Raw genomic sequence first — 25,111 nt, forward strand, 5'->3', positions numbered from 1 at the left:
ATCATATGAAATAACTAATGTATTTTGGATCTTAGTGTATTTTCTATAAAATGACCTGAGAACAATGAAGGATGATTTGAATCTTCCTTCCTCATCTTTAGCACATGCCGTTCCTTTCATCTGGGATCCTCTGAGGCAAAGTTCTAATCCCACTTCTGCCAGTGACCTTGTTGACCATCTCAGCTACGTGTGATTCCTCACTTATAAACTGTGTCTTTCATATGGTTCTTACCATAATATACTGCTTTGTATCTTTTGTCTGTAGTCTTTATCCTCAGTTAATTTATAGCCTTCTTGAGTGAAGAAATATGATTTTCCTTCTTTATTCTCATAGCAAAAATCTCAGTGCCATTCATTAGTAGTCAATCAACAAATATTTGCTAATAGATTTATTTACAAACAGGAGTAAGGCAGTGGTTTGACAGTGTGTGCATAGTGCATCAATACAGAGTTCAATTCTAAATAAATTCAAATATTAATTTCTATGCACTAATGAAATATATAGGCATAGATTAATATAGAATCATAGATTTTTACCCTTGTTTGCCTTCTTATAAATTATCAAGTCCAAGTCTGTTATTCTTTACATGAGGAATCAGTCTTATCTATAAGACACTAAGCTACTTGAGAAAAGGAACCATTAACTTAAACATTGCATTCCACATAAAAGCAATAGTTTTCGTTATCTTTGCTTTCTTTTGTAGCACCTTGTCATACATAATAGGCAGCCAAACGTTAGTTGAATGAATTGCTTCATGAAAATCAATTTCACTAACTGGATATTTAGAACTAGACGATGTACAGACAGTCTGTGCTCACGCCTTTAGCTTCTCACATGCTCCACAAGGGGTGCGACCACTTACAGCTGTCCCACTAGCTCCTTTTGCTGGTTCTCACTTGCTTCAGATCTAATTCTTATTTCCCATCCATTCTTTTGGAATGGCATTCCAGATTTTCTTTGAGCAGCCGCCGGGGCATGTGGATACTAGTTCCCTTTTCTGACTCCTACTGCACGTGCTAAAAACCTAATTATATTCTATCCTTGCTGAACCTGTAATCTTTAATGCCCTTCATTATGACAAAAAGAGAAGATTTATGCTCGTACTTTCCTTTTTGGGAACCAAGGATGATTGGGTTCATGTGGTCTGGAAAGGAGAAAACAGTGGACACCAGACTGGAGAATTTTCTCTAGGCCAATCCCTAAGACAGACTCCGCAGTCTCCATTTAGATTTCAAGGACTGAGTATTAAACATCTTCATTCATTGTTTTCCAATTTGTACAAAGAAAATGAGATAGAAATAGGATTTAATTCTTTAGCTCCCTGAGCCCCCAATTATAATGCAAGGGTTGAGGGAAGAAACCTGAGCACCTCTAGGCAGCAAGAGTTCTAATCAGTCACTTTCTGTGTGTTTAGAACGTAAAACAAACACCACGGTTTGGATTTATTCCTTGGCTTCATGATCAGCCCTTGCTCCTTCAGACATGGTGTTCCTGGAACACAGATTCACTTAGAGAGAATATCAAACAGAATAGATTTTAGAAATTTCTGATCTAATCTTACTATTTTGCAGATAAGAAAGTTGAGACTCGGAAAATTTATTTGTTTAAGGTGATTCGATTGGATTGGATAGTGACAGACCTGGGACTAAAACTGGCTATGCTGTCTCTTTCATGGCAGCTGACTTTTGTAACTTACTCTTTCCCTTCCTGTCTGATACTTGGAGTGATTTCATGCTCATTTAGATGACCCATCTTGCATTTGAGCATCTCAGTTCCTTGAATTCTACAATATGCAGTGACTTTTGCTCTGATCTCACTTCCATCACCCCCTCCCATGGATCTTCTCATCGTCTAACTGTCACACCTCTGAAATATCTCAATCTCTAAGTACAATCCTCAATTTTTCCTTATTTATTTAATTTCCTTGCTTCTGGCCCTTAACAGCATAGGGACTTTTATTCCCTTTGTGTCTCCATTTTCCCCTTCTCAGCCCCCTCCTGTGTTCCCTTCCTTCCCTGCTCAAGTTCAATTCCATCATCCATCTAGTCAGCCACTCTTTTCACTACTCTCCTCAACTCCCTTTATTTATAGTTTTTCTTTGCACTTTTCTGACAAAAGTCCAACTCTGGACCTGTTAGATTTCTCCACGCTTCCACCAGGGCTGATAAAAGCAATGGTGAAAATCCCACAGCTGGGCTGACTGACGCTTCCATATCAGTGGTTCTCAAAGTGCAGTCCCCAGACCAGCAGCAGCAGCAGGATTTGGGAACTTATCAGAAATGCAAATTCCTAGCTCCCACTGAGCATACTGAATCAGAAACTCTCAGAATGGGACACAGCAATCTGCTTTAACAAATTCTCCAGGTAATTCTGATACACATCAAAGCTTGCAAAATATTACTCTATTAATTCTTGGTCTCTAACCTCAATTACCTATTGACGCTGTCAATCTTGATATGTTTTCCAAATTAGTGATCTTCTATGTTTTCCATACTAGCTTCTTGAAATCTTCTCCATTCTCCTCAAATCTGTGGTCCTGTCCATCTTTGCTCACTCCCCAGAGGTTATTATCCTGACTTATAGATTGCGCTTGAACTCCCCCAAAGGCCTGCCACCAAATCCTCAGCCTTACTGCAGTCAGCTGCAGTGGAAGAGTGTCCCTCCCGTTGTCGGAGGTCAGCCCACACGCCTGTGCCCTAGATTCCTTTCCCTTCAGCATTGGGGACTTTCTCCCTTTCTCTTCACCAAGTTCTCTCTACTGGCATCCTCCACCCAACCTCATCACAACTTACATTCTCACACTTGAGGATTTTGATTCTCACTATGATAAAAAGCACTGTGGGGTTTTAAGCAAGGGAGTAGTATTATCTGATGTATAATTTATACAAATTTATATGCTTTTTGTGTGGAGAATGGATTGCATGGGCTGAAGCAAGAAAGCTTAGCTGTAGTGGAGATGTAACTAGCTTTGGGCTACGATTGGGAGTTAGAATTAATGAGGAAGGTTGGAGAGAATCAAAGATAATCCTAGCCTTTTTGGTTTCCCCAACTGTGTGGATGGTGATGCTGTTTATCAGAATGAGGAGGACTGGGAAGGAATAAGATGGCTGGAAAAAAAATCAAGAATGTTTCTGGCATGTCAAGTATCAGCTGTTTATTGGAATCTATGAGGATAGGCAGCTGACTACTTGAGTCTATAATTCCAGGAAGAGATCAGGAATAGAAATATAGATTCAGAAGTCTTTGGCCTATAGATAATATTTAAAGCTTCGGTATTTAATGAAGTCACCTTGGAGAAGTGTGTAGAAAGAGAAGGTGACCTATGACAAAGCCCTGGGCTACTCCAATATTTAAACTGGGAGTATAGAGGGAAAGTTTTAGCACAGGAAACTCAGAATAAGCAAATGGAAAGTTAGGAGAATTTCTCAGAATTCCCCTAACCAATTCTCAGCCAAATTCTGCTGAGAAGTAAATTAAAATAAGAACAGAGAGGTAACCATTGAACATGGCAATGTGGAGGCATCCAGACACCTCGACAAGAGCTGTCTCAATGGAATGGTGACAAGTCTGATGAGAATGAGCTGAGGAAATTATGTTGTTGAATTAAAGTCCCGTCTATGGAGAAATTTATTAGTCCTTCATTCTAGCCCTGTTCAGGTTTCCTAAAGTCAAAACAATTCTAAAACCAGGTATTTAAGTCCTTCAAACTGATGCAGACTTTTGTAGAAATAAGGGTGGTTGTTAAAGGCTCCTATTTGAAAAGTTTAAATGAAAGTGCCATGCAATTTAAACAGAGTTGGAATGTTAAAAATCAACAGAGAGTTCCATAACTGAAACTACTGATAGGGTGGTTACCATGCCAAAGCAACTATCACCACGAGAAAATTACTTAAGTAACGGTAAGTATTATAACAATTTGGAATCTGATATTCCCTGGGATAAGTCAAGTTTAATGTGATCAGTCCACAGATATTTGAGAGTTGGCAAAACACAAACGCACTTGCCCTCTCATCATTTTTATTAGTCAATCCTTTTAAGACAGTATATTTAATTTCATGGTTGATAAAATATGAGAAATAGCATCCTCATCAGCATATATTTACCAAGTCCCTGGTGTGGTTATGAAAGAAAGGACATATGGAAATGAGCAGTACAATGATTACAACATTGGGAAAATAAAACCTGTAAAGAAGGAAGTCTGGCTAAATCCCTAACTCATAAAAACTGGTTGTCAAGCAGCACAGGCAGTGAAGATGGTGAACTGGCCATACCTCAAAGGGTCATCCTAGTGAGCAGACTGTAGAAAGGACTGTTGGCCATACAACTAGTATAGATAATTACTAGCAGTGAGTGACATTATGAAATAAGAGGGGGAGCCATGTGTTTTCCAGTAAACGGTCATTTGTTACCAGGATATTATATCCACAAACAATTCACGTGTAATTGCACAAAAGCAAGATTCCTTTCATGGTGGAGCATTTGGGAAAGAGAACCTTTCATTTGGAACTTTAAATATAACTAACCTCATATATAATATTTCTGCTGTCTACTCATTTACTACCTCATGTTTTGAGTTAGCAAAAATGTATCGAGCACTTATCGTGTGCAAAGCACTGCACTGATGTTGCCTTAATATAGACGTAAAAGAAACAAATAAGCTCCAAATAGTTCATCTTTGTTTTAGGATGAATGAGACGCTAACATGCTGGTGCTGTTACCAAAGGGTGTGGACACCAAATGTTTAGTTCCTACCAGCTCATGACCCCCATCTTCATCGAAGTCCTCCTCTATCCCATCAGTCATCTCTTCTCCATCCGCATCTGGCCCTCCTTCAGCAGGCTCCTCTGTAGAGTGATCTGCATTCTCTGACACACATTCATCTTGGATCAGCTCTATACTCTCTTCCAATTGCTTCTTCTGAGCTTCTGGGGGGGGAAAAAGCAAATGACTACTACCTTGGGTTGCTCATGAGCCATTTGGATAAACCATGAAAAAACAGTCTATGAAAGAGTAAACTCTATGTACTATTAAGGGTGTGGGAAAGATAAGGTAATATTATGTTTCAGTCAAATTTATTCAGTCAGTAAATTATGTACATATATCTATGTGCATTTACATGCAAGCATATTTATTTCTTAATGGAATTAGCAAAAATTAGGGAATCCAAATGGTACTAGTATATAAAGAAAGATCTACACAAATATACTGATCTTTCTGACTATATATCATCATTTCTAGTCAGGATGTTCTCTCTGAGGAGAAAATACAGCAAAAACAAAGGGCAAAAATCAGATAAAATACAGAACTTGTTCACTCAAGGAAAGAGGATGAAGGAAGCTCATTGACAAGTTCAAACCTAAGTGAAAAAGACAAAAACTCACTGAGAAAAAAGTAGAAGAGTGGATACAATGCCTTAAGGACAACCTGTCTACATGAACAATCCTTTGAAATTTTGGAGTCAAAATTCTGTTGGCAGATATGGTTAACTGCAACAGTTAAGGATAAAATTCTGGTGTTGGGTAGCCTGGGTTCAATGGCGAGCTTCATCATTTACTAGCTTTGTGACGCTGTGCAGAGCCGAAATGATTAACTCTCCTTGTGCCTCGGTGTTCTCATCCACACAACTGGGGTAACCACCTCTTACCTTTCAGGGTGTGGAGCAGTAAACCAAAGTGTTTAGTATAGTGATTTGCAAATAACAAGTGCTCAACAAATGCAGCTACATTCTACATCAGTAGAATTCCCTGTGATTACCAGGGTCTGTGCATTTACAGAAATTCACCCAAATGGGAATTATGCTGACAACATAATTAATTATTTCCCCTAGTGGCTGGTTTTCATCTCCTGCGAAAATATCAAGAAGCATTGGGTACTGAATAAACGAGTCATCTTACATACCTCCTTCTTTAACTTATCCCAATGTTTACTTGATTATCTCAAAAGCTGGGTGGTTTTCACTCATTTTGATCATTTGCTGTTTTATCAGATTATCATCCCATTATTTGATTTGAGTTTTAAAAGATGCTACATTTCGAGCTTATTTATTTATATTTTATGGCAATAAAGATAGTTTATAGAGCCGAAAAATTTGGGGGTACTCATTCCTAGTCTTTTTCATAAAGTGTGTTAAAAGGAAAATAAGCGTTGATATATACATTTTGACTCAGTACAAATCTTTTCAAACATAACTAATATGTAAATCAATAAACTGATAAAAATGATGTATAAATAAGCAGATATCCTCTCCTTTAAACTGTTTAAAATTGTAATAATAGTCACTTATATAATTATAAGTATAATTATAATTACATTTTAATTCTCCAAATAATAAAGTTTATGTATTGAAAATGAGACAGGGCTGTACCCTGGCCCTCTGTCAGAGGACAGGATTCTAGTTCTAGCTTAGTTACTTACTGGTGGAATTACACGCACTGGGGTTGAATCTAAATTTTGTCTACTTGGTCCTTTAAATATATTAAGTCAATCTCTCCTCATCCATATAAAAGCTTTCATAATAATACCTACCTCTGGGGTTTGCTGTGAGGATTAACAGAGCTTATATTTGGGAAATGTTTTGCAAACTCTGAAGGACTACATATATGTATATTCTTAATACAAAGAAGAGACAGTATGCTCCTTATTGTGAATATGTCAACGTAACAACGACAGAAACAAGAGGCCTGGTAAGATAAGGGAATAACAGTGGAAAATCTTGTGGGGCTGAGGCTCTGTTTCAGAGGAGAAGAGCTGGTAGATCCAACCAAGGCTAAAAATATTACTACAGGCATCTTAAAATGATGAAACCTAGGCTCTTTTTCTTCACATGTAGTTCACATATATAGACACAGACTATATACTCCTTGATGTTTTTCTATCAACTTGTTAGCTTCAGTTTTCTCCATATAACAATATAATCAATGTAGTGAAGACGTAAACTCTGCTTTTAAAGTTATGCTTTTTATCTTCATCTGCAGACACAAGTGTACGAGGGGAGCAAGTAAAGTAGCATAAATTCTCTCACTTTATCTGACTTCTACACAACTTTTAGCATAGAAAGTCCTATGAAGACTATAAAGTGATTATTGTGAAACTTAGACAAGACTTTTTTTGTAAATTTAGAAAATTATCATCCATATTAAGGAGGGAAATAGCATGTTAAAGAAAAAAAAAAAGGTTTAATCTAGAGACAACGATCCAACTACGTGGACTAAAAGGAAGGCAAATTAGGCAAGAGATACAAATCAAAAATACCGTGAAGCTAACTGTTATTGATCCAGAGTACATTATGCTAAGTGAGGTAAGTCAGACAGAGAAAGACAGTGCTGTACGATATCACTTATAGGTGGAATCTAAAAAAGCCAAACTTATAAAAACAGAGTGAAATGGTGGTTACCAGGGTTTGGGGGGGTGGACCAGATAGATGCTTTTTAAGGAGTGCAAACTTGCAATGAGCAGTAAATAAGACCTAGAGATCTAATGCACCGTCTAGTGAATACAGACAATAATATTGTATTATAGTCATCAAACTAGCCAAGAGCCTAGAACGTAATTATTCCAACCACTAAGAAAAGATAATTAAGTAATGTGATAGAAGTGCTGACTAATGCCACAGTGGCAATCGTCTTACACTGTATAATGTATCAAATTAACATGTTGTATGCCTTAATTGTACACAATGTTATATGCCAAATATATTTCAATAAAAAAAGCCAACCAAACGAAAAACCCCAAAACAAACAAACAAAAAATTGCTAGGTTTTATTCATCTCATCTTCCTTCCATATATCACTGCCCTCTACAATTCTAGACTTTTAACCTAGGCTGACCGACCTACACATCTATGACCGGCACCCACTGAGAAAAAGCTGTGATGGGCAGACAAGTTTGAGCACTGAAAAGTTTCAATCCTCTGATATTAATCACACCTTATGCTCCACCCTCCTGCCTCTACTATCGATGACCCTTTGGACCACACAGTGGATTTGGTATTCTGGTTTTAACTCTTTGCTTTCTCCTCAGAGTGGTTTTTGTACTCACCACATGATGCCCTGACTTCTAGCTACCCTAAGTCATCATGTTGCTTGTTCAAATGCCCTGGCTCGCAGGACCTGGTGTGGGTATTTCAAGAAAGAGACAGGAATGCAGTTTGGGGACTTGACAATTATTATTCTATACAGTGAAAAATGTTCCAAATCTTACAACTTTTCCTAAAGCCAAACTTTCTCAATTTTAGGTCACTGTGTTTATTCTTTTGTTATAACATACAAATAGACTTTTGCTTAAAATTGATATTATATTGGTAATTCACTTGGTCTGACATATCCATTTCTTCTCTAACGTTTTCAGAAATATTTGCTGTCTAAGAACCGTCTCTTTTTGATGTTGAAAGTAATATTCTCTTTTTTTCTTTTAGAAAATCTCTGGCCAAAGAAGCACGGCAGATTTTCAGAGAATCCACACAGGGCCAGACCTTAAAGACGCGCGGTCCTCATTGGGCTTTGCATATCAATTTGTTTCAGTGATCTCTGGAATCCAGGCTGACTTTCCTGATCTTCCAAGCTGAATGTGCTCCCCCCGCTTTGATCAACCAAAGCCCAGATCAAATGCTGTCTTGTAGTTAGTGCTACCATTGTCTTAGCTCTTTCTCATTAGTGTTTAAGTTTCCTTCAAACTTGAGCTATTGATTCACAGGTCATTGTCACACTCAAAGGGAATAATATAGATGTCAGTCTTCTGTAACGTGAACCCTGCAATACATGTCAGTTATCAAGAAACATTTTGATGTGCTCTGTACTTCTCACTGAATGTTTTATACACAGAAGAGATAATACAAGGTGTTAGAGAGGATATAGTATCTGAGATCCATACTTCTGTTAATTACCAATCCTATTAACTGTAATTTTCTTCTCTAAGAGACGAGCACAAAAATAACACCTTTCAGAAAGTTGCTGTGTGCTCAAATGAAGAAAAAGAGGTGAATGTGCTTTTTAAACCATAAAGGCCACACAAACATATTATCATAAAAGGCTCAAAATAGTTCCTGAATTGAATCTATATTAATGACTTGATTGCTGTAGACAAATTTTCCATGTCAAAATAATTCATCACTATCCATCATTAAGAATCATATATTACAAGGACAATTTTGGCTTTGACACGGCCCCTTCATTTCTATATTTAGATACACATAGTGTTTTAAGTTACTCTCTGTTTTTTGTATTAACATACAACATACATGTAATTCCTCTGATGGCTTATTTCAAAGGCAGTGATGTATTAATATAGTTAACTGCAAAAAACCCTGTAACTCATCCTTATTCATCCATTCATTAACTTGAAAGCTAAATGCATGGAAGACATTATCTGATTGAGAAAAAAGCTTTAATTACAATGGTAATCAAGTCATACGACTTTAACAGAAATATGATCAGCCTGTGCTTTAGTACATGTGGTCATCATAGACTTTTGTCATCATTTCAATGGGAAATGTTAGAATCAGTAAAAAGACAGTTTCCATGAACAAAATCCCACAGTAAAACAAAATCATGAAACCAAATCTTGTTTATTAAACTGTTGGTTCACAGTTTAACAAACAGTTTTGATCTAGTAATTATCTTGTTGAAATAGAAAGAAACAAGGCAACTTGTTCTATTTTTTTTTGATTACTTATCTAATTTTACTTCTACTAAAAATGAGTAATATTTTTTAGGTTATTCTTAACTTCGTAACATTCTCTTTATCTGCATAATTATTTTTCTACTTATCATTTATATTTTTTATTGTGAGCGTGTGTATGTGGGGGAGGGGTGTGTGTGTGTGTGCACATGCACACACATTTATGTCTCTACTTTGGGGCAGAAACATTTTTATTCATCTTTGTAACCCTGATGGCTGACTCAGAGCCTTACATGCAAATTAAATATTTGGTTGAATATATTTATGAATTGTTGTGGAACTAAGAAATGAAAATAAATGTCTGGGTGCCCAGTTCTTTTCACAGAATCAAATTGATTGTTGAATTTGACACCATGGCAGCAAAAATATGAATCTAAATAGAAGTTACAAGAAACCTTGCCACATTCTCTATGACAGACCCACAGCGCTAAGTCAAAGTGAAATGTGTGGTCTGAGAGTTTCTTAGCAGAAAATTGTTCGTGTTTACACTGACAAGTCTCCAGGAGGAAAACACAATGTGAAGTCTTCAAGTGCTTAAAAGGAGAGCTGCCTTTGAACACTGGCATCTTTGCTGTCTCTGCTGACTTCAAGTCAGAGTGATGGGTGACCAGAGCATTTCTTTGTGAGCAAAGTGAGTTAGTTTTATATGTATTTTTTAAAGAGTATATTAGGAACCAACAAGCCAGCAGTTTATGACTAAAAGATATGTCTGATACTATGTAAATTATGGATTTCAATAGTTGATTATGGCTGCAAGTTAGTGAGTGCTTACAAAGTGCTGATCACACAGCATTCATTAACTTGAGGCCTTGAACATCCTGCAGGGTAGGCTCCTTTATCATTTTGCAGATGGGGAAACTGAGGCATACATACCTTCCATGAGGTGCCCATGGTCACACAGTTAATAAGTGCAAGAGTTGGAATTCCCACTTATGGATTTCTGACTCCACAGCCTGGGCTGTTTTGAGAAAGGCCTGACTTGACACACCAGGAGACGGCTTTGAATCTCTCCAGTGGTCAGACAACTTTAAATTCAAGAATAAAGAAGTCTGTTTAGCTAGGGGCACATGTTGGAGGCAAACAGTGGCTACCAAAGGAAAAGAAGTGCAAATGATAGGTAGGTGTTTCTGTTTAAGAGAAAATGCCCCAGGCTCTCAAAAGCCGTGAAAGGAAAGAATTTGATATTAAATTTCTATCCTCATATTCAAATATTTTTTCTGCACATCTCATTTCTGTTTCAAAAGCTATATATGATTCATAAAACAAGTTAGAATTGTTAAGATTTATGTTCAAAGCATTTGTATTAAATTCAGTTTGCTTCATAGCTATTATTATTAATATAACTCTGAAAATTGGTTGAGTTGGCAATTAAGTTTTTTGACATGCTGGCTTAATTGCTAGCTAATTGCTAGCTGAATTGTATTTAGCAGATGGTTGGAAAGAATGTTGACACAAAAACGGTCACATTATTCAGTAGAGCCAAACTAGTATCCAAGAACCATCATTTTTGTATATCAGTATAAACTGTATTTTTTAAAAATTCTACATTAAAACACCTGCATATAATATGAATTTAACTCAAGGATTCCAATAAATGCCATTTAGAAAGATGAAACTTATTATAGCTGGTATTACTAACAATGACATAAATGAGCATCAGGAAAGTTACATAGGAGGAATGCTTTTAGATGAAAATATCAGTTACATCAGTACATTCCTGGAGAAAATGACCTCCAAGTTGTTCACATGAAGTACCCTGGATTGTTGAGGTGACCACAAATACAATAAAAATCATTTGAAACTTACTGAGATATTGTGTTTATTTAAATATCACAATAATTTTAAGAGATAGATACTATTTTCCTCATTTTATGAATTTATAAGTTTCCTTTCCAAAATTCATTCAACTAGTAAGTTTTGGGACTAGGTCTCCAGTAGGATGTGAGCCTAGTTATGTCTGATCCTAAGTCTGGGGCCTTAGGTGTTTTAGTAGTGTAAATCTATGTGGCACAAGGAAGATGACTTAGAAAGGAAAAAAACTAGAAGTGGAGAGACCAGCTAAACGGTGATGCTTTAGGGGATGAAAATGTCCTAACTAATTTGCTGTGATGGTTGCACCACTATGTAAAATTATTAAGAAGTCATTGAATTGTACTCTTGAAATGGGTAAATTTTATGCTATATAAAGTATACCTCAATAAAGTTGTTAAAAAAAAGGTGGTGAAAACAGTATGAAGAATTCTGAAAAAATTAAAAATAGAAATACCATATGAATCAGCTATCCCACTACTGGGTATTTATCCAAAGGACTTGAAATCAACAATTCAAAGAGAACTACGCATCTCTATGTTCACTGCAGCATTATTCATAATAGCCAAGATGTGGAAGCAATCCAAGTGCCCATCAAGGGATGAATGGATAAAGAAGATGTGGTATATATGTACAATGGAATACTACTCAGCCATGAAAAAAGAGAAAATCGTCCCATTTGCAACAACATGGATGGACCTTGAGGGTATGTTGTTAAGTGAAATAAGCCAAAAAGAGAAAGACAAATACTGCATGATTTAACTCATATGTGGAAGATAAACATATGGATAAAGAGAACGGATTAGTGGTTAAAAGAGGGGAAGGGGGTTTGGAGGTGGGCAAAAGGGGTAAAGGGGCACATATGTACGGTGACAGACAAAAACTGAACTATTGGTGGTGAGCATGATGCAGTCTATACAGAGAATTGATAAATAATAATGTACACCTGAAATTACACAGTGTAATAAACCATTATGACCTCAATAAGATAATTGAAAAAAAAATAAGGTGAGTGCAACAGAAAGCAAGAGATGATGAGGGTTCGGGTGTTGGCAGTTGCATTGGGAAAATAGAGAGAAGGGGTGGAGTGAAAAGACACCAGAGGTAAGATGTTGCAACACCGGCTGTAGAAGGACTGCAGGATGATGTTGAGGTTGGACACTTGACTGACAGGATCACGTAACGGGGATGTGACAGAGACAAGACACGGAGGCAAGAGTACATTTAGATGAGGATGTGAGGAGAAAGAGTTCATTTTGAAAGACTGTGATTGAATTATCACCAAGGGCCTTACTGTTCCCCTCAGCTTGACTAAACTCTAGAAAGGGGCCTGATTATAGGCCCTTAACCTCCTTTTTCTTACAGCATTTACTTTAGAAAACGTGCAATTGTAAATTCTTTCTATGCCCCTTGAGTTGTAAATCTTTTACAACCCAGGCATGTCTTTCTCAAGATATAGAAGCCATCCCTTCATGATGTTATCATCATGCAAGATAGGACCCCTGCCCCCCAGTATCTGTGGGATAGCAGGAGCCTAACTTGCATATGAGTGAATTCACAAACTCAGATGGCCGAACCATATCGATCAACCTCCCTACCAACGTCCTCCAATACTGCTCTGTTAGCTCACTCCAGTATTTAAAAACCCTCCTACCTTTTGTTTGAGCAGAGTTGAGTTCAATTTCTATCCCCTATTGCAACAGTCTTGAAGAAAGTCTTCCTTGTCATTTTCAACAAGTGTCCAGTGCAATTTTTCTTTTACAGTTCTCCGAGGGATAGCCGTAGGAGGCTCTCTAGTAAGAGCTGGAAAAGTTTTGATCTAGTTGCTAAAGACAAGTCGATCTCATTTTTCCTCCTTAAATTTAGCTTCTTTAAAATATTTACTTTTTGTAGTCAAATATTTCTACAAGACTTGTTATGAAAAATAGCAGTCTTCCGTTCCTACCTGCTCACCATTTCCAGCTTCTTAAAGGCTTTCCACTTACTTGGTTGATGCTTTTAAACATATGTCCTCATATTTCTAAATAATGTGTTTATATTGCTACTTCTTGGTTAGTTTTGTGCACTATCTGTTGACACCATGGTTAGGAGGCTGAAGATTAAGTTCTCTGTCACACAATTCCTACTCACTTCCTATCTCCCTAGAGGGTTATATTGTAAATTGGAATAGATCAATTTTTAATTTTTACGTAGGTTTAACTATATAAATGCTTTGTGCAGCTAAGCTGTTAGTATACAATGAATAATTTTTCTTTCCTGAACAATATTTTATTTTCTTTGGAATTAAAAATTGCCTTAGGTTGTCTGTTTGTTTAAATTTAGTTCTCCATGTATTTCTCTCTATGTACGTATGCAAACTTACCTCCCTCAACTAGATGTATAAATCTCATCTCCACCAATTCATTTTCCTACTCATTAGCCATTCTGTCAATTGCATCTGGAAAAGGTCTCTCCCAGAACTTGTGAGCAGTTCTGATCTGGACTCATTTCTTTCTGGTCTCTTGAACAGCTCATACGCTAGGATCTCCTTTACTACCATCCTGAGGATTCCCTTTGCTCTCGCCTTTGGATTCCCTGCTTTGGGAAAGCCATGTTTTCCCCTTTCTTGGTTAAACTCCTTGTTTTGGTGAAGTACATGCTCCAGTACTTTTCAGAGAAAGGGTGAATTGGAGGTAAATTTTTGGATGCCTCGTATGTCTGAAAATATTTTTACTTAACCCTCACATTTAATAGTTTGGGTATTAAGTATACGATTGTAGGTTGTAAATAAGTTTTAGGACATGTTTTCACTGCCTTCTAGCTTTCAGTGTGGCTGCTGAGTGACCCACTGGCATTCTAATTCCTGCTTCTTTACACGATAGCTGTTCTTTCACTTTTCCTTTCTCTCTGGAAGCTTGTAGGATCTTCTCTTCATCCTCATGCTCTGAAATATCTCAATGATATGTTTTGATGTGTATCTATTTTCATGCATTGCTCCAGGCACTCAGTGGATCCTTTCAGTCTGGTTAACAATATTCAGTTTTGGTTATTTTTTTTCCTAAAAGTTTTTTTTGAATGATCATCCCCCTTTCTTTCTGAAACCCTGTTATTCAGATATTCATCCAGTAATTTTCATATCCTTTCCCTCCTATTTTCCATCTCTATTTTCTCCTATGTTTTCTGGAAGAGTTTCTGCAATTTTGTCTTCCAATCCTGTATTGTTATTTGTTTGTGCTATTATGCGTTAATTTCTAAAAGGTCTTTTATCTAGCCTCTGAATACTCAGTTTTAATTTCTTGTTCTTTTTTCATGAATGCAGTATCTTCTCTTTCTCTCTTAGGATATTAATTAATGGTTTTTCAGTTTTTTTCATTTTGAAGTTTTATTCTTCCTGCACAATCTCTGTTTCCTCCAATTTCTTTTTCTTTTCTTTCTTGGTATTTGTTTTTTATGTTAAATGTTTTCTACTATCTGGTGGTCCTTGTCTGTTCATATTAAGAGTGGGGTATTAAAATACTGATGGGTAGCTTTGTAAGCATAAGGGGATATTGGTTCTGCAGAGTGATCTGGTTGACCATATCCTTGGGGGGGCACCCACATCAGCATCTTCAACTCTTTCCTGTTGGGCTGCTCATATTCCCAATTAAAACCTCTCCTAGTGTCCTGCCAGTAGTCTGGCAGCCAAGGGGGAAGAAAATGCTTGAAATTTCTGTAGTAATTGTGTAAATTTTTGCTTCTCTCCTTGTTTTCAAGTGCTCTCAAATTTGCTTGTTGTCCACCAGCCCTGAGATTTATGATGTTAGCTTTTCTGGAGGAAACTTCAGCCTTCTAGTAGGGCAGGGACATGTGCAAATGGTGATACAGGAATCTGTTTCCTCAAAAGACTTTCAGCCATTTTTATCCTCTTTTCCAGAGGAATGTGACCCCTTCAATTCTGAGCCTTTCATGAGTTCTGTGGTTAAAACTGGACTCCGAGTCCTAGGCTGTGCTAAGTCCAGTACACTCTGCATCTGCTGTCCAGCTAAAATTCTGTTAACCTATAGAAGTTAAATGACTTGCTAACTCGTGCCCGGTACACAGCACATGGTGTTGGGAAGAGTTAGAAAAGGAAGAGAAGGCATGAGCTTGTTCTTAGGAAGTTTACAATCTCAAAGGAAGAGTCAGGACACCACACAAATATCTATGAGAAGCAGTTTAAGATATAGAAGATCCAAAGTGAAGTAATTATACTTCATTACAATTACTCCTGATGGCTTAGGAATTTACTCCAAACAAACAAAAAGTGATACTATGAACCTTGAACTCAGGACAAGCTCCATGCCGTGTGGCTTTCCCCACCTTTTGTTTATGATCCTCCACCTCCTTCCTGCCACTACTTGTGTGCTGGAAACCCTTATCCTCAAACGACTAAGAGTAAATTGGGAATGAGAGATGTATAAAAGAGTAATAACGAAGAGTAAATGTTAGCCACCAAATAATTAGCTTGCAACCAAATAAACATTAACATGAGTGCCCCCTTAAATTTAATAATTAGGTAGTAAGTATTTTTTAAGAATTTTAATATATTTCTCTCCACTTTCCATAACACAGGGTTGACTCTTTCCATAGAACCCTGATTTCTGCTCGTCAAGAAAATATAGAAAATGATCATCTTAGCTCCACGAATATGAATACTGTTAAGGAAACAATTACTAAGAGCATGAAGTTACAAATTAAATAATTCCATTTTCTTCCTGACATATTAAAGTAAGAAAGACGTAAATATCAAAGGAGTAAGCCTATCACTTAAAAAATAACTGTCTCATGACTGAGAGAGTTTAAACACATAAAAAAATAAGGTGACAGCCTTTCATGAAAATAAAATGCAAGCTTTGAAATTTAGTGTTACGCTTATAGAGGATCTTCCAAGAAGATACGTGAAGGTATTATTCATTGCAGGAAACTGGAAGGTATAATGTGATGGAATAAGGACCACATTTTTCTCTTTGAGGTGATTTATATTTAAATGAGTTCTCCATAATCCTTTAAACTGACGCGCAAATTGGTTATCAAAGTCCTTTGCTGTAAGGGTTGTTTTACATAACAAATTTCACAGAAGTTCCTCAAAGGGAAATATTGATTTAGGCAACATCACAGGATATTTCAGTTACAGCAACACTTTAGATTAGTGCCATAGACAGCATTTAAAAAACTTTCTAAAATCTAAATTTCTCTATTAAGAAGTGTAGGCAGCATATCTTTTCTCAGTACAGAGTATATTTATAATAGAAACTTCTAATAAAAATGATTCAATTTTATCTATCATTTCTCATCCACATTAACTTAAGAAATGTTAGTGAGAATCTACCATGTGTTAGGTATATGGCTTGTGTTTTTTAAAAATGAGCTGCATAAAAGTAGTAAGAAATGTTCATTTGTCTATATATGTTTGTGTTACTACCCACCCCAAATAGCTCCATTATAGGGCCTTTACTCTGTGTTAAGAACTGTGCTATGTAACTTACATATGCCACTTGATTCATTTCTCACCATGTGAGGGAGCCATCAATATCCTCATTTTGTAAATGAGAAAACTGAGGCTAAGTCACTGGTACGTGAAGATTTGAACCAGAATTTATTTCTCTCACCCATCATGCTATACTACCACCTCACATTTGGCTTCTTTTCATTCATGAGCCCTATATGCCTCATCACCAGAAGGTCAGCTGTAGTCCTCACCCCAGGGATACAGTCAACAAACAGGCAGGCTGCTCTGTTATAGCTCAAGGATCCTGGATCCCAACTGGTTCTCATCAGTTAGGAGTTACCCAGGTAGACTCACTTCAGTGAAATCCTGGGACCAGGCCCTGGGTGGAACCTGAGATTGAGACTATAAATTGGAAAGGGTACTAGATTCACTCACAAGACCTGGGTTTGAGACCTAAGTTGATCATAAACTAGTTATGTGGCTATGGAAAAATCAATTTACCTCCTTGAACCTTTGTTTTCTCATCTGTGAAGTGAGGAGGTTGGATTTGATCAATGGCTTTCACGACTGTTATTATTTATTTTTTAAAAAGTAATGCTCTTTTAGCAAATTAAGTCTTATATTGAATCTCAATATATAAAACAGATAGAGGTAGAGCTATACTGGCTGGAGCAAGGGCTGGGTTTGGAGGAGGCATGAGTTCATGTACCTCTTGGGTCTCCTTCTAACTCTCATCTCATCTCCAAGGAGCCTCCAAGGCATCTAAGACCTTCTAGAGCACAACTTTCAAATTACGCACTCGCTCATCTCTAAGTTTATCCCAGCTTAAAAATATCTGTGGCAGCATGAAAAGGACACTAGAATTGTATTAGAATTGAATTATGGTCAGGGCCGATAATTCAAAGGAGAGAGGACATTAAGTCGTAAAGGATGTCCTCAAATGACTTGGCCATGGGTGGCCAGGGATATACTGTTGATGCTGAGGATCCTGAGACCAGGTACTGAAGTGTTCGTAGCGTTGCAGTAATGTAGGAGCTGGGCTTTGTAATCATGGTTTTTGAAATCTGTTAAATTTTGCTACAGTTAATTTAATGAAATATGAATATTATTTCAGGCTGACAGTATTATTCCATTACTTGATTTTATTTTCTTAAGGCTTTCTTGATATTGAGATATAAACTTTTAATTATGATCCAACTATTACTTATCATTACCGTCAAAATACTTTTCCTTTTTTTAAAAATATGAATTTTAGACAAATTGGTTCATGTTCTCTAAAAAATAAAAAATCAAGTCCCATTGTTGCAACTTTAGGCTTGAAGACTTTATTCGCGTTTCTGTATTAAACTCTATTAAACTCTGCCAATGTTCCCCTGGACCTGCTCTGTCTCAATGATTGACAGCTTCACTGGCTTAATTCCGACATGTCTGTGGCCCACGGATCCTTTTCACTTACCTGCCTCAGCCTTCTGCTGCTTCTCAATCTTCTCCAGGCGCCCTAGCAAGGAGTCAATTTTAGTTTTGATCTGGGTTAATTCTTTCTTGATTGTCTGTAACTCATCTGATTTCACTAGAAAGGGGAAAAGGGAAAGAAAACAACAGAAGGTCAAATGCACTACGACTCACTTAGAACCTAAAGCACAGACACCCATGTTTCCTTAAGACTGTGTCAAACCACATAGGATACTTTTCAACCTTCTCAGTTTCTCATTACTTCCAGTGATTCTCAGTGATGTGAGCATCTGATACTAAATCTTTTCACTGAAGGCTATGCCAAGGGATAGAAGAATCTAGAAATATTTTATAAAACAACTAAATAACGCTAAATTCACTTTTGGCAAATAGTAGAGTAAATCTGCACTGTAAGATGGATTCAGATTGAGGAATGATTAAATCATGACAGGTACGTTAATACAACTTTGAGGACTGTGTTGTAATATATATTTTAGCAGTCAATGATATTTTTGATCCAGCTCCTTAGTGGTTTAAACAGGGTATAACATTTATCCTCTAAAGAAACGTCTTAGATGCTAGAGAACTCTCTCCAACCTCCTGAACTCTTGCTGCTTTCCCTACTCTTTTTTTAAACATGAAGCAATGGGTTGTGCACGGCTCTCTTTCAGCCCTGGGGCTGGAGGGAAATGAAATTCACTGAAGTTCCCACTGATATTTTCTACGGTAGTGGTTCCCCGTCCAGATTTTCAGTGTTAGCATGGTTTCAAAAAAAAAAAAAAAAATGGGCACTAACATAAGATTGACAACTTTACATTTTACCAAGTGAAGATGTTAATAAGAACAACAACAATACACATCCTACCACCAACTATAATTATTTTGTAAAGAAAAGGGCTTAAGAAGAGTAAAATCTCATAAAGGACAATCCTTTAAAAGAAATATGTTTATTTTATTAAAAATTCACTGCCCTGTTGTTATTTTCTCATTTTTCTGAGAACCACTGGAAACTTTGCTATGAACCCACAATAATCAGAGAAGGAAGATATTAAAGCCTATAGAACAGCTACGCCTGCCCACGGGCTTTCACTAGGTGGGTTTGGGGTATCCACGCCTCAGGAGAGAGCTAGGCTTCAAGATCTGGGGCACAGATCTTGATTTCAACCTATTCCTCTTCTCTGTCACTTTTCCTTAGAAGTTTATAATGATCTCAGCTTGGATATTACCCAGAAATTTCTGAAGAAATTGAGAGTTTAGCTTGATTCTTTAGTCTTCAGGAAATTTTTTACAAGTAATAAAAACTAAATGTAATCTATGTATGCTTGAAACAGAGCTATTTGTCAACTAAAATATATGATATAATATATATGATGAATTATGCACCAATATACATTAATTGCTCAAAGGAAGAACAGGTTTTTTTCCAATATAAAAATGAGAAGTCATTTTTGATTATAAAATCAGAAATTTTTTATAAAAAGCAGATTTTTATTCATGATGCAAAGCAGTTTGCAAAATAAAAACTGCAAGGATCAGGGACCCTGTGGAGTGTTCCTATTATGAAGAACCAAACTGAGAGAACACAGTTTAAAATAGAGAATTGCTCCTTAACGTCAATTATTTCAAAGACATCAAAGTGCCATTGTTGAATTGCAGCTTAATTTGAAAAGCGTCATCTGTCACAATTGCAAATTGATTCTGCTTTGAAGAATGATTTTCATTCCCTTTGATGGAAGCATGTCATGTAGTTTTACTTAAACCTATCAAACTTAATAGAAAATATTTTATTGTCTAACATTAGATTTCAGTGCAAGAGAAAGGGGACTGGGGCTGGAAAGTAATAGAATATATTTCTTAGTACATGGAGCCATTCCTCAGCCCATGAATGCAGTTGACTAATTTTAACTTATTTATCTCCTTAAAAAAACAAAAAACCCACAATACCCCATTTTAGAAACTACATTATAAACCAACCAAAAACCTGGACTCACCAAGGAGGAACTTATAAGAGTCCAGGAAGCCAAGATTTCCTTTACGTCTAGACTCATGTCTCAACTTTTAAGACCAAAGCCAGATCATTATAAAATTTGGGTCTAATTAGTTAATGCTCTTCAAGCTTAGGGACAACAAGGATGTAATCCAGACAGGCTCTGTCGGCTCTTTCCTGGCCCCTACCAGGAAATGCTGAATCGGTCTCCAGCCCTGTGCCAACTGCCCAGCTCCAATCTCGGAATGGCTAGTGGCAAATGCTCATCAAGGTTCTGCAAAGCAGGGCTTACAAATAGTCTGGGCTGCTGCTTGAGCAGCTGTGGAGGTTGCTCCTCACCGCACTTCAGTGCGGTGCTTGGGGGAAGGCTGCCACTCACCTGGCCCTGCTGGCTGTAGTCTGTTTCTCCCCCTCTTCAGTAGGACTCACTCTCTATGGCTTGGGTCTGGTTCTGCGCTGTGGTGCCTGGTCTTCAGATGGAATTCCTGGGATGAGCCCCCTCTGCGTCTGATGTGCTTCTCTCTCTAACTCTTTGCTTTTTATCTACATTTTTTTTTTTTTTGCTCCTGTGAACAATTTCTTTACTGCACCATGGATTACATTAATCCCCTGTCTGTTTTCACTTACTCCATCAAAATAGATATATATTTTACTATAGATTTCTAAATTTAGAATTTTTAAAATCTTTGCAACTTTGATTTCTGATATTTTTCCAAAATAAAAGTTAGTTCAGAATTAAGGAGAGTATTAGATCCAAAGCATCCGAGTCTATTTTCTTCTCTTTTTTTCTTTTCCCCATCTTTTTATTCCCCTGTCCATTTTCATTGCACTCTTAATCGGGCTTCTGCCTTCAGCTAGTCCAGCCTAGTGCACAGTGCCCTCAAAGTAATATTTATGTTATAAGACTTCCCTACTGAAAACTTCCAGAGTGTCCCATTTCTATAGGAAAAAGGCCAGAATACACACATACATATGCAGAAACCAAACTCCTTAAACTGGTATTCAAGTTCTGCTCCAAAGTATATTTCCAGCTGTATCTTCCATTCCTTCTCAAAGCTTACTCTTCACTTGCACACAACAGCTTAGTGCTGAATCACATAGCGCATGGAACCAGGTAGACTCTAGTGCATATCTATTCCCTCGGGGAGTCACTTGACATTATTAAGATTCAGGTTTGACATCTCTAAACTGCCATCCTCTACCTTAGAGGCTTATTATAAGAATTTAATGAGATAATGCACATAAAGCACTTAGTACCACACCCAGAACATCATCAGGCCCAATAAATGGTAGAAGCAGAGATACTATTATTTCTATTATTATTACTATTTTTATTATTTCCATGTCTATCTCAGCAAAGACTCTCTCTACCCCAAATATGTCTATCAAACTCCTACACGCCTTTTAGAGCTTAGTGTAAGTCTTGCCTCCCCTATGAATTCTTCTCTGACTGACCTGCTGGAGGGTGCGTCTCTCACCTGTAATCTATTTAATAGCATCTCACCTTTACTGCTAGACACATACTGCTTGTTGCTTTCTCCTTATTAAATTATAAGGAAATATAATTTATATATAATTATAATTCTATTTTTCATATTAAATTATAAGCTCCTTGAGAGTGAAGACCTGATCAGGCATTGAAGAATTTCAGAAGTCCTCTTTTGAATGTTTTCTGTGGTTTAATAAGCTCCTTCTCCTCTTATTGACTGATGAGGCCCCTGATGCTTACCCTGAGTTCCTGGGCTTTGAAGTCTGTCCTCCTTAATTAAAAAATGATATTAACAGTTTTAAAAAGAGATTTTAAATCAGATTAGTATCTAATGAAAACTTTCTCTCTTCTTATCATAAACCAGATCCACGAAAAATTATTCAGATTCCTGATTAATAAATTATTCTGATCTCTGATGATATAACATTTTAAAAGGAAGGAATTTTAGACAGTTGTCTGAAGTAAAACATTAATGGATTTACCCCACCACAGACTCTCTTGATTCTATAGACTCACTCAAACTCTCTTGATTAGAGAGAGGGCATCCAATTCTTCTTTTTCTTTATTTCCTTCCTTCCTTCCTTCTCCTACTCCCCTTCCTTCCTTTTCCCTTTTCTCTCTCTCTCTCTTTGTATTCTTAATAAAACTTATCTCAATGTCTTAAACACAGTAAGAAATTAGCAAATACCAGAAAATTTGTAGGTATGTGTATATGTAGGTACGGTCACTGCATACCAATTTCAACCAGAGCAACAAATCTTACTGAAAGCTTTGTGAATGTGCCAGGCATTAAATTGGAGTTGACTATCTAAAGGGGAAACAGATAAGCAAACAGGAAGTACAAAAAGAAAATCAGCATGGAAATATGCTTTTTCTTTATCAGAAGCACAATGATGAAAGAATAATAAAAGAACACATGACTTTGGCAACCATCCTTTTGCATTTTTTCCCAATTCCACCTCAATTCTCCAAAATCCATAATCTTCATCTTTAAAGATACATTGCATAAAATATAATGCCTTTATTTTTATAAACAGTATTAGGGAGAGTCAAGAGTATTTCTTTTACTAAGAACAATACTGAATACTTTCAATCAGCTTGCCGTTATACAATTGTTGTGTGAAAGCCCCCTAATGTAGATAAGCTAGGGGTTTGGGAAAATTATATCTAATTACTGAAGATTATGAAGTTTGCAATTTAAAAATTATGAATGTTGGGATTTGAGAAAATTACTTTACTTCCCAGCCAGCTCCAAATTACCTTCCCTTGCTTCTTCTTCTGCTTGTGTTGCTAATTATCTTAGGCTCTAGTTACAACTATTCATCATCTCTTGAAAGTGTCTTCTGTTTTCAGACATCCATACCCTTGTTTTTGTTGTTTTATGGTCTGCCCTACACTCTCATTTCCTCCACTTGGTGAGTGCCATTTAATTCTTAAATATTCAGCTCAGATGTTGCCTACACAGTAAAGTCATCATCAACCCTTGATCCTCTTCTTTAACAAACTCCTCCTCCCCCCCATGCTTCCTTCAGATGACACTTTGAATGATCATTTCTTTAAATGTCTCTTTCTCTGACAAAAGCAGGAACTGCTCTCATTTTTTTAACTCAAGTGTCTAACATATTTCCTCAACAATATTTATGGAGACCCATTATTGCCAGGCTGCTTCACAGGAGCTGGGGATACATTAGTGAACAAGAGAGGCCAAAGTCAGTGAAATCATGGAACTCCCATCTAGGGGTAGAAGAAGACAATAAACAAACATGTTTTATGTGTGTGTATGTGTGTGTGTATAATGCAGACAAGAAGTTAGGGAAGACATGGCTAGGGAGTGAGATTTGTCATTTTACATAGGGTAGTCAAGGAAAGCTTTACTGATAAGGTGACATTTAAGCAAAAGTCTCAAGGGGAGGAAACAAGTCATGGGACTACCTAGGGGTGGTGGGACGGGAGAATATATGAGGCAGAGGAATGGTCTGAGATAGGAGTATACTTGGTGTGTTTTAGTGACAGAAAGGGGTTGCTGTGGCTGGAGGGGAATGAGCAAGTGGGAGAAGAGCACAAGCAGTTGGGGGGTAAGGTGGAGAGTGGAGAAGAGGGAGAAGGGATGTGGAGAAGACTGTATTGAGTCTTCTTGGCCAAAGTAAGTACTGTGGCTTTTCCTCTGAGTGATATAGGGGCTAACTGCAACATTTGAAGAGAATTCTTCTGACTCTGTGCTGTGAAAAGACTGTAGCGAGGCAAAGGTGGAATCTGTGAGATCACTAAGGAGACTGTGGAAATAATTCAAGGGGGAGATGAGGGGAGACTGGATAGGAGCAAGGTATTAGCAGTTGGGTGGTGAGAAGTAGAGGGATTCTGCATATATTTTAAAGATGGAGGGGAAAGCATTTGTGGATGGATGGTAAATAACGTGTAGGTAGGGCCGGCTCCGTGGCTTAGCGGTTAAGTGCACGCGCTCTGATGCTGGCGGCCCGGGTTCGGATCCCGGGCACGCCCCAAGGCACCACTTCTCCGTCCAACGCGAGGCCGAGTCCCACGTACAGCAACTAGAAGGATGTGAACCTATGACATACAACTGTCTACTGGGGCTTTGGGGGGAAAAAAATGAATAAATAAAATCTTTAAAAAAAAAAAAAAAAAAAATAACGTGTAGGTAAAAGAGGGGAGTCAAAGGGAACTCCAAGATTTTTGTCCTGAGAAACTGGAAAAATGGAATTGCCATTTGCTAGGATAGGGAAGACTTCCAGAGGTTCAGGTTGTAGGGGGACAATCGGAAGTTTTGTTTTAGACTCGTTAATAGTGAGATGCCCATTAGTATCCAAATACAAGTGATAAGTAGGCAGTTGGGTATATGAGCCTGGAGTTTACGGGACACATCAAAGATAGAACAATAAAGTCAGGAGTAACCAGTTAGAGATGGTATTTTAAATTAATATATAGGATGAGTTTGCCCCAGTAGATGAGTATACAAACATAACAGGTATTTTCGAAGACATCAGTAATACTATCTTCAAAGGAAAAATGTCTCCTCCTCTTTTCCTCTAAATAAATTCTACAATAAAAAACTTGGCAAAAAAAAATTATAGGCATAAGAAAACATATTGTCATAATAAAAATTTTTGGTTATCCAGTTGAGTATAATATTTTATTTTTTGTGGGTGATTATAGGGCTTGAATTTAGAATTATTCTTCAAGATCAGCAAAATGATAAATGAAAAAGAATAACAAAGTTCCTAGAATAAATTACTT

General features: G+C 37.1%; 1 protein-coding gene across 3 annotated transcripts in view; it reads right to left on the reverse strand.

Moving 5' to 3' along the window:
• Positions 1-25,111, reverse strand: part of RALYL (RALY RNA binding protein like) — a 686,254-nt gene that overhangs the window by 32,767 nt on the left and 628,376 nt on the right. For 2 of the 3 annotated variants that reach the window (XM_014795852.2, XM_087420386.1), the window contains exons 7-8: positions 18,388-18,501; positions 4,754-4,926 (exon numbers count right to left, since the gene is read on the reverse strand). In XM_014795852.2, the coding sequence (XP_014651338.2) occupies positions 4,754-4,926; positions 18,388-18,501 (287 nt within the window). The remainder of the gene's footprint in view (positions 1-4,753; positions 4,927-18,387; positions 18,502-25,111) is intronic. The other variant, XM_087420385.1, reaches the window with a different exon arrangement.

Source organism: Ceratotherium simum, chromosome 31 (genome assembly GCF_057802395.1).
Source record: "Ceratotherium simum simum isolate JZ-2026a chromosome 31, ASM5780239v1, whole genome shotgun sequence".
In the NCBI taxonomy this organism is placed as follows: domain Eukaryota; kingdom Metazoa; phylum Chordata; class Mammalia; order Perissodactyla; family Rhinocerotidae; genus Ceratotherium; species Ceratotherium simum.